The sequence below is a fragment of the Plutella xylostella genome, chromosome 16, assembly GCF_932276165.1.
Source record: "Plutella xylostella chromosome 16, ilPluXylo3.1, whole genome shotgun sequence".
In the NCBI taxonomy this organism is placed as follows: Eukaryota; Metazoa; Arthropoda; class Insecta; order Lepidoptera; family Plutellidae; genus Plutella; species Plutella xylostella.
The window spans coordinates 6,789,257-6,800,305 of record NC_063996.1 but is presented as its reverse complement, the minus strand read 5'-3'; the positions used below and the strand labels follow the sequence as shown (position 1 = coordinate 6,800,305).

At 38.3% G+C, this 11,049-nt stretch overlaps 1 protein-coding gene across 4 annotated transcripts in view; it reads left to right on the top strand.

Moving 5' to 3' along the window:
- Nucleotides 1-11,049, top strand: part of LOC119693823 (zinc finger protein 160) — a 50,843-nt gene that overhangs the window by 15,057 nt on the left and 24,737 nt on the right. Inside the window, exons 1-12 of one of the 4 annotated variants that reach the window (XM_048626406.1) lie at nt 330-552; nt 683-823; nt 909-1,055; nt 1,393-1,527; nt 1,650-1,847; nt 1,963-2,157; nt 3,309-3,506; nt 6,376-6,575; nt 7,014-7,278; nt 7,524-7,763; nt 7,884-8,084; nt 8,226-8,423. In XM_048626406.1, coding sequence (XP_048482363.1) covers nt 445-552; nt 683-823; nt 909-1,055; nt 1,393-1,527; nt 1,650-1,847; nt 1,963-2,157; nt 3,309-3,506; nt 6,376-6,575; nt 7,014-7,278; nt 7,524-7,763; nt 7,884-8,084; nt 8,226-8,423 — 2,226 coding nt within the window. In that variant the 5' untranslated portion in view covers nt 330-444. Of the gene's footprint in view, nt 1-327; nt 553-682; nt 824-908; nt 1,056-1,392; nt 1,528-1,649; nt 1,848-1,962; nt 2,158-3,308; nt 3,507-6,375; nt 6,576-7,013; nt 7,279-7,523; nt 7,764-7,883; nt 8,085-8,225; nt 8,424-11,049 lie in introns of those variants that run through there. The other 3 variants (XM_048626408.1, XM_048626409.1, XM_048626407.1) reach the window with 3 other exon arrangements.

Sequence of the window (11,049 nt, the reverse complement as noted above, 5' to 3'; positions counted from 1 at the left end):
GCCTTCGGCAAATCATCGATTTTGGACTCGTCCATACATGAGCCCGAAGAGCGATCACATTCTTCAGCCTAGGGTAGACCCAATATAAAACTACTTCTCTAACGTGAAGCGTAGACCCATACTTTAAGCGCAAAGCGTATGTAGATCCAATACGGCAAAAAATAGTAATATGTGAGGGTATTATTATTCTGAGCCAACAAGGGGTATTCCGGTTAAATGCGCTCATTGTAGGTACGTGACATGGGCATAAAATGGCATATCGTCAAAAACACAGACTAACCAAATAAAAATAACTATTATTGCTATTATATATCATTATCATAACCTTTTATTTTATGAGCCTTTTATCCATAATCCACGGAAATCCACGCATTAAAAACTTACTTGTAAATAGATCCAGATGAACTCTTTTTGATTCAAATACGTAATAATTACTAAACCAAAATGATACAAGCTTGTGTTTTTTGCCTGTCACAAGACAGGGATCTGTTGAAGATTGATGAATCGCTGTATTTCTCTGTTTATCCAAGTTTTAAAGAAAAAAACTACGAAGTAAGTATTATTTACATTTACAACATAATATTATTACAATTTACATGAATCGGATAAGCTGGCAACAGGTCGGCCAGATATTTTTTTATGTTTACAGTATGTTGTAAATAGTTTATCAATATTTTTACAGTACATAAATTACTTAAAGGCAGAAAATTTACTAAAACTATGCTGGGAATGTCAAGGCAGGGTTACCAATTTCAAAAAGTTCTTGGATACAGCAGAAAGAAGTCTAAATACTTTGAAAATGGTCATGGTTCTTCCTTCAGGGGTATGTATTCCAAATTACAACAGTGGACTTGAATAAAACTGCTATTACAGGTTATAATTCTCACTAACCACACACTATTCCACAGGATCTTCCAAAGTCGGAGTCAAGGCTGCACATAACTACCGCATATTGCATAAACATAGAAGGTGCTGTACCTCTGCTGTTGCCCCCTAAAGTAGAAAAGATCATTGATGATGCAGACCACTCCGCTGTTGAACCAGTACAACAAGAGGTATTTAATTATGTTAATATCCAAGAACAAACTGTTGTTGATGGGTAGGGTAAACAATTTCTATTTACCTTAAAGTTCATATACCAAAACCACTATCTCTCCTCCCCTCTAGGGAGCGGGGATGTAGAAGAAGGCTTCAGAGTCATATTATTATCTCTGATTGGATAAGGTGGAAAACATAACAAAGGCCTATGTTCAGCAGTGGATGTTCTATAGCCACAATGATGATGATGATTACATTGATTTAAATCAACACTGTAGCTGTATAGTTAGCCAAAATGAGTAAATGTATCAAGGATAAGTCACCTATCTATGTAGGTATCTCAATCTTTTACAGCAAAAAGACAATGATGTAAGCATGACAGCTGTCAAACTGGAATTGAACCTAGATGAATTGGATGATAATGACATTTGCAATGATGATGGTGACGGCAGAGACAGTGATACCCAAGCTTCTGTTCCAGGAGGTTCGGTGAGTACCATTTCCAATTACGCAAATTATTAATTCATTTTCAATAAAATATATTAAAAAATATGAGATCTAGAATCAAACTGCAGTAGTCTGTAACTAATAAAAGATCTTCATGTTTCCAGTTTAGCATCAATAATCTAAGCAAGGATGATAATATCAATAAGGACAATGACACTACATCCAACAAGCATATTGAAGATGATCACAGTCTGCCGGCTGTGTGGGTCGCACCGCTGCCCCTTATTATACCAGGCATAGAATGTAATATTAAAATAACTACAAGCAGCTTACTAGGCCTAGAAGGCATTAAAAAAATTAAGGTAGGTGTTAAGCTCTTTTTTCTATGTTTTGTAATGCATTTCCCAGCATAAATATTATTGATATATTTTTAAGAAACGTGAGTTTAAAGACTTGATTATCTCATTCATTCTCTAGCCAAGCAACAATGATGTAAGCTTGAGTGCAGCCAAACCGGAGGATAGTGACATCAACAATGATACAACATCCAACAATCATACTGAAGATGACCCTAGACCTCCGGCTGCGCCGACGTCATCACTGCCCCCTGATGCAACAAAGACTCCTAGTATAAAAATAGTGGAAACAGGCAAGAGTGCAAAAACAAAAAAGGTAAGTTTAAAACACATGCTGAGTCTTAAATAATAATAAATATAAATAAATGTTTTTATTGGCACTAAAACATTTTTGTATCTTAATCTATTTCATAACTGAGTTAATAAAGGTACAATGACTTAATTATAAAACTCAGTAGTTTTACATTTCAAGAAATTATAATATGACTAGAGTATTCTATAGGTACACAACTATACAGTAAGATACTAAATACTACTAGCACCTAAACTAGGCAGAGCCTGTGTCTTAGGCACTAGTTCCTTCCATTGACTTAAATAAATTTGCAAAGTTGATAACATAAATTTTATAAATTAATAAAATTTATAATGAGGGTAGCTTGCGAGTTTAATCTGTTACTAAAGTGGTGTGTGGTTAGACCACGTAAACTGTAAACCTCGAAAAATTTGGAAGATAGATAAATATTAAAATAATAATTTAAGAAAGATAATGTGTGAGTAGGTTATTCACTTGTTTTATTTATATTGTATGTTTAGTTAAAAAGTAGGTACGTATTATGTTATTGCATAGATATAAACAAGTTTTCCGTTTCGTTATAATTTAATGATTTTAACCATGTCGTTAATACATTTTTACATTCGTGATAGTTTAGGTGATAAATATTGATCGTTTCATTTACTTTGTTATAAAGCTTAGGGCCAACGCAAATAGATTTTTTTTAATAAAAGCGGTTTTGAAAATTTTTGTTGGACAGACCCTATTCCTATAGCGCACACTAGATAGTTCTGAGTTGTAGGCCAATTTTTGATGTTGAGACAGTATGGTACTCTGTATAAATAATTGTCGTACGGTTAGAATGTCGCATTCGGTGTATAACTGGAATGTTGAATATCTAAATGGTTTAAATTTGATTACCTTTAGTAGTGCTCTTTGGGCTCTTTCTAGTGTAAGAAGATGGGTTTTACACGCCCTGCCCCATGATCTTATACAGTACGTCAAAGTTGATTGTGCAAGAGCCAAATATACATTTTTTAACAACGTGTAGTCAGTCTTAGTACTTTAATCCTCATTTTTAAATCAATTTAATTGAAAGTAAATTCAGTTTTGATTTTAATGTTTTTTATAATGCGGTTAACATTATTATTGCTGATTTTTGACTTAAATATTCATATCCGTTTCCGTTCCAAAAGCCGCGGCCGAAGCCGCTCAAGTCGCTCAAGTTCAATGTGGTGTGGGCGTCCAGCGAGCAGGCTATGCGCTGGCACCGCGAGGAGCTGCGGCGCGCGCGAGAGGCGAGCCTCAGCTTCGTGCACGAGTGCGACGCGTGCGAGAGACTGTTCGCCGAGGAGGAGGAGCTGAATAGACATGTGGGGGAGGCACATTCTGAGGTAAAGTGTGGTCTCCTCATGCTAGCTCACATACGCCGACGCTTTAGGCTACCTGGATCACCTGGTTAAGGCCTGGTTGTCGGTCAAAGCAGCCAGAAAGCGTAATCATGTACACACGGCAACGGCAAATGGTTGGCAGGGCACACTAACGTAGGTAGTGTATGTGTGTGTCGGCGACGGTTCTCGGCAACCAACACACGGATATTGTAAACATGTAGTTGTGCCAGTGGCAATGATTCATTGTTTTTATGATATGAAGTGAAATTTTGCAAAACATCGTGATTGATTGGATGGCTCAGTTGGTAAGATATAAGACTGACATCAACCGGGACGCTGGTTCAAATCCCTTTGAACCTAAATTATTCTTTTTTTGTTTTTATAATAGATTTAATTTATTTTTCTAGATAGTTACTAATAGTATTGTAGTATATACGAATAAAAGCAACACAGAAAGTGAATGAAACAAGTTATTAAGTGTTAAAATTACCAAATTTATTCTTGCCGTAACATAAACATTAAGGATGTTACGTTTTTGTTGTTTTTTGTTTTAAAACATAGTTGTAGTTTATATTAAAAAGGAAAATTTTCAATTTGCAGTTTTAAATCATAATAAACATCAGACAAGGATGGACTGGCTGTTTTACTAAAGTAAATAGGCAAGTCATTAGTTATATGAATCAACATGTTAATTAGCTAGAAATAAGATAACTTCTTCTAGCCTCAGTAACAATAACATCATTAACACATTGGCTTACCCATAATTGTAAATAATGATATTTAACAAAATCACTAAAATCTTATACAAATTGAAAAAGAAAAAATACTGAGCTAACCCCAAGGAAAGGGTTAAGGTCAGGAAGATGATGATGACGATTATACACATTTTAATAACTAATCGGTGCTCCGTCGTTATCTATAACTTGTTGTAATCGGTTTCTCATGCCATTCACCATATTCCAACACACATCAGTGCCACGAATCGACTCCCAGGTTGCAGTGACTACATTATCCAAATTAGCTTTGGATCTCACCTCAGATGGATCCCAGTTAAGTGTCATATGACCCCAAAGATTTTCAATGGGGTTTAAATCAGGGCTTTTAGAAGGCCATTCAATAACAGTTAAGGAATCTTGGGTGTTTAACCAATCTTGCACGATACGTGCGCGATGGATGGCGCAGTTATCGTGAACAAAATATATATGCGAGTCTGGATATGCGACGCGCACAGTTGGCAGTAAAACATGTCGTAAAACCTCCAAGTATCCTTGACTATTATTGTTAGCCCCTACTTCCACTAGCTCACCGGGACCCATCGAAGACATCCATCCCCAATAACCTAAAGTAATTCGCCCACTAGACCTGCACTGAAGAATATTTGTCTCCTTATATCTTTCACCACTTTTTCGCCATAATATCTTACGTCCATCCTTGTCTGATTTAAAAGACTTTTCATCACTAAATATCACAACATTGTTGCACCAATCAAAGTTTAAATAGTCAGTCGCAAAACGCACTCTGTTTCGACGATGCTGATCAGTTAAAGCAATTTTCTTCGCGGGCCTCCGACACCTCAACCCAGCAGCACACAAGTGAACCCGTACGGTTTGTAGGGATATATTGTGTGTTGTGGCCGTAGAACGGGTGCTGCAGAACGGATCGGCGCTATGTGCAGCTACGATTTCTCGGTCGCGTGGTGATGCATCCGTATAGGTAGTTGTAGGTTTCCGGCCACGACGACTACTGTCTACATGTCCCAAATCTGCGTATCGGTGAACCCATAATTGAACAGTTCTCCTCTGCAAACAAAAAATACAAATACTTAGCATATACAAATACAAATATTCTAACGGTCAAATAAAATTATATTGGCAGTTCTATGTTACTTACCGATATCATTAAACGTCTTGCGATTTCACTAATTGTAATATTTTGTTCATATAATACAATTATCTCCGCCTTTTTGAACATGGTTAAATGACTTTCCATAGTGACTGCGAAGATAAATTAATTATAAATTGACAAATCACAGAGTGAATCACTATGCAGACGCAGAGGTGAATTGTCACTAAAACTAAAAACTAATTTCGTTTATTCATATTGTATGAGGGTAGAATGGTTTTACTTCTCAAATGAAGAACGAATCATATATTTTTAGCGAAGAGAAATAGTCGACAGCTATGCAGCTTGTAGTCATTTGTCAATTTCAAATAAATTTATTTTATACTCAACAGCGTTTAAATTAACGCTAAATTTAAATAAAGTAAAATAAAATTACCCATCAGTGGACTCGAACTCACGACCTATGTTTCATAAGTCTAACATACTACCAATAAGCTACGAAGAGTATAGCTACAATCTGTGAAATTTTGCTTCAAGTCAATTTTATAACTATTTGACTTACTCGACCGGTTGATATTTTTATGTCACAGCTGGTGTAAGGGCGTTTGCCTACGCGCAAACTCGTTTGTGCTGTTGTGTGTGTGTGTGTGGTTTGTTACTGGTGTATTTACCGATTTCTGCTTTATTGCACACATAGACCACGTTAGTGTGCACACATACACTACGTTTGTGTGCCCTGCCAACCATTTGGAGTTGCCGTGTGTACATATGGCCATTTTAAACTGGGCTTAATTTTGGGTTGGGTCTTCCGTGATGGAATAAACTTCGTGTAATGGAATGCTTTACTATTTGTGTACCATAATTAACCGAACCTCTGTCATGCTGCTATCCAGTGTGGTTATTCGTATAAATGTGCGTATTTGCCAAGACTTCCATGTGTGGTCAGATTATGCGCCAAAATTATTGCCGAATTTGCCTAGAACACGAATAGCCAAGTGCCATAATATATTCTTTAATTATTTATTTGCAGGAGGCAGGAAAGTATACATGTGATGTTTGTCTTTATCGATTTCCGGATCACACCAAGTTGAAACAGCACATGGAGGCTCACTACATCAACTACAAGTGTAAAACCTGCAGCTTTGAAAGCAGAATACTGGCGGAAATGCAAAAGCATGTCAGTGATACTCACCCGAATACTAAGTGCCTTAAGTGTAGGAATGAATTTGCGTAAGTGCAAAATATACTTTGTTTCTAATAGAAACGTCAATTAGAATCTTCATACACTTCAAAGTCAAAGTCAAATTTTTTAATTCATCGTACAAATATAAAAATTTCTGATGAACGTCAATTTTTACAAATTACTCTCCGTTCGGATAAGGGGGGGCTCTTTCTGTCTAAGGAGAAGAACGGAGGCAAGAAACTCCTGAGCCATCTTTTAAAAAAAAAAGACTTAAAACTAGTTGGTATACAATACTTATAAGCTTAATAATAATAATTATAATAATATGAGCAGAGCTAACTACTTATCACAGCCATGCATTAACGTCTTCTAAGTAATCATCAACTTTATAATAAGCTTTTTTACAGAGTTTCTCTTTAATTTACACACACACATTTACACTTCCAATGTTTATTATTATTTCCACATTTTGATTGCTATTACAGATCGAAGGCAGAAGAAGAGTTTAGCATCAATAATCTAAGCAAGGATGATAATATCAATAAGGATAATGACACTACATCCAACAAGCATATTGAAGATGATCACAGTCTGCCGGCTGTGTGGGTCGCACCGCTGCCCCTTATTATACCAATATCACAGTGTAAAAAAGTATCAAACCAGACCAGCTTACCAGGCAAAGAAAGTAATAAAAAAATAATATCAAACCAGAGCAGCTTAACGTGCAAAGACAGCATTAAAAAAATTAAGGTAAGTTTTAAGCACTATTCTCCATGTTTTTCAATACATTTCCCTACTAAAATATCATATACTTAAATATTTTTAATATGGTTCGCAACCTATCACGTGCGTACAAATGTGCTGCGAAAAGTGGGTGGCTTGCTTGTGAGCCACCTGACTACCCCTTCAGGGATTACAGTCGTGAGTGCATATGTAAATATTTTTAAGAAACGTGAGTTTAAAGAATATTATTTTATCATCTTTATGCTCCCCAGCTAAGTGACAATAGTGTGAGAAAGAATGATAACATCAATAATGACAATGACACTACGTTCAACAAGCATATTGAAGATGATCACAGATCGCCGGAAGTGCGGGACGAACCCCTCCCCCTTATTATACCAAAATCACAGTATAAAAGAGTATCAAAGCAAAGCAGACCACCAGGCATAGAATGTAATATTAAAATAACTACAAACAGCTTACTAGGCCAAGAAAGCATTAAAAAAATTAAGGTAAGTGTGAAGCTCTTTTTTCTATGTTTTGTAATGCATTTCGCAGCATAAATATTATTTATGTGTTTTTAAGAAACGTCAGTTGAAAGATCTATACTATATTATCTTCATATTCTCCAGCTAAGCGACAATGATAATGATGTAAGCGTGAGTGCAGCCAAACTTGAGGATAGTGACATAAACAATGAAACCACATCCAACAATCATACTGAAGATGACCCTAGACCTCCGGCTACGTCGACGTCATCACTGCCCCCTGATTCAACAAAGACTCCTTGTATAAAAATAGAGGACTCAGGCAAGAGTGCAAAAAAAATAATAGTAAGTTTAAAGCACTCGTTTTTAAATCAATTTAATAGAAAGTAAATTCAGTTTTGATTTTAATGTTTTTTTTATGATGCGGTTAACATTATTATTGTTGATTTATGACTTAAATATTCATATCCGTTTCCGTTCCAAAAGCCGCGGCCGAAGCCGCTCAAGTCGCTCAAGTTCGATGTGGTGTGGGTGACCACGGAGCAGGCTATGCGCTGGCACCGCGAGGAGCTGCGGCGCGCGCGAGAGGCGAGCCTCAGCTTCGTGCACGAGTGCGACGCGTGCGAGAGACTGTTCGCCGACGAGGAAGAGCTGAATACACATGTGGGGGAGGCGCATTCTGAGGTAAAGTGTGGTCTCTTCATGCTAGCTCACATACGCCGACGACTGGACACCGACGCTTTCGGCTACCCGGATCACCTGGTTAAGGCCTGGTTGTCGGTCAAAGCAGCCAGAAAGCGTAATCATGTACATATGGCCATTTTAAACTGGGCTTAATTTTGGGTTGGGTCTTCCGTAATGGAATAAACTTCGTGTAATGGAATGCTTTACTATTTGTGTACCATAATTAACCGAACCTCTGTCATGCTGCTATCCAGTGTGGTTATTCGTATAAATGTGCGTATTTGCCAAGACTTCCATGTGTGGTCAGATTATGCGCCAAAATTATTGCCGAATTTGCCTAGAACACGAATAGCCAAGTGCCATAATATATTCTTTAATTATTTATTTGCAGGAGGCAGGAAAGTATACATGTGATGTTTGTCTTTATCGATTTCCGGATCACACCAAGTTGAAACAGCACATGGAGGCTCACTACATCAACTACAAGTGTAAAACCTGCAGCTTTGAAAGCAGAATACTGGCGGAAATGCAAAAGCATGTCAGTGATACTCACCCGAATACTAAGTGCCTTAAGTGTAGGAATGAATTTGCGTAAGTGCAAAATATACTTTATGTTTCTAATAGAAACGTTAATTCGAATCTTCATACACTTTCTATTTACACTTCCAATGTTTATTATTATTTCCACATTTTGATTGCTATTACAGATCGAAGGCAGAACTAGACCTCCATTATAGCTTATGCGAAACATACAAATGCTCGTATTGTAAAGCAAAGTTCTCATTCCGGGATGTTTACATGGAACACACACAGAAGCACTTGGCAGACCCTGACGGCATCTACTGTGAGGTGTGCGATGTGTTCTGCTCTCCCTCGTGGTACAGGCAGCATCTGCGAACCACCTTGAAACACGTGTCCAGGGATTCTTTCAAGTAAGCAATACCATCATATCTGTAAGGTCATGTCGAATTGAGAACCTCCTTTTTCGAAGTCGGTTAAAAACAGCGTCCCTGAGTGACATATTATTATCTTTTGTACTTTATAAACGTCATTCATCATTTCACCACGGTGTCTCACCACACCCAAGTTCAGTCAGTTCAGCCTTTGGGTTCGTCAACAATACGCTAAGAAAAAGGACGAAATGTTGGTTATTGCCAAACCCTAGTTAACTACTAGATCACTGTAAAGTAAAATGAATGAATGAATTTATTGCCAGCACTACAGTCGGTAACAACAAACAACAGTCAAGCTTATTTCGGTAAGAAAAACGCCCGCTTGGTCATTGCAATAATAAACTTGTATAATTTTAGACACGAGTGTGAAATTTGCCACAATAAATATCCGACCGCGCGTAAACTGGCGCAGCACATGGTCGGCACTCACAAGCGCCCGGGCCCCCATCCTTGCGATCTGTGCCAGAAGTCTTTTTTCAAGAAATGTTATTTGTTAAGCCACCGCGCGACGGTCCACAAGACAGGGCCTGGCAAAGTAAGGAAATATGTGAAGGATAAGATGTGTGAAACATGCGGTAAAGGATTTCAGGTGAGTCAACTAAAACTAACTTTACACCCAAAAATAAGTTAGGCAAGCCAGGGCTACACAAATTTTTACTTTTTGTGCTGCAATAAAGAAATGGTCATGTTATGTTTATGCAACAGACGAAGGCGGCGCTAAGTAGCCACCGTAACAGTCACACGGGCGAGCGGCCGTGGCGCTGCCCCGACTGCCCCGCCGCCTTCACGTCGTCAGCGATACTGGGGCTGCACCGCGTGAAGATCCACGACAAGGCCGTCAACAGAGTCGGCCAGGAGGAGAGGCCTAACAAGTGAGTCGCCGCTTTTACTACTCGTGCGAATTAACTGTGCACCTGACTGACAAAAAAATTGGTTGCCTGTAAAGACGGTATACGGGCGAAAGTTTTACGTGACAACGACTTTTTATGTTTGTCTCTCTCGCTCTTAGGTGGGCTAACCATGCCCGAGTGGAAGGGACGCGTGCCCCTCACTCGCTCTCATTGTGAGCGCATAACGTGAGCGGAGCGTAACGCAGTTTCTTGAAGTGTCACCCGGCAAACCAATTTATAAGACGGACGGACGATCGGAAGATGTATGCGTCAGCAGGATCACTCCGTAGATTGCATGCGTAACTTCCTGCCCACGGCCACCAAAATAGAGCTTTCTCAATCTTTACTTCTACCTATATTAGATTATGCCGACTCGTGCTATCTAGATCTAACCGAAGAGCAATTAAATAAGCTTGAGCGTCTCCAAAACTTTTCCATAAGGTTCATATTTGGCTTACGTAAATATGACCATGTTTCCGAATTTCGTGCTAAGCTCAAGTGGCTCCCTATTCGTCTTCGCCGTAATACCCACATTCTTTCTCTTCTATACTCTATTCTCTTTAATCCTACCTACCCCACATACTTAAAAGAGCGTTTTCAGTTTCGTTGTGAATCTCACAACCTGAATCTACGCTCTTCCCATAACCTCCGCTTCAATATTCCACCTAATACTTCGAAATTCTACAGTTCTTTTACAGTTCGCTCAGTCATTTTGTGGAATGATCTTCCGGAAACTATCCGGCAAGCACCTACGCTAGCCTCGTTTAAAAGAATGGTAAAGGT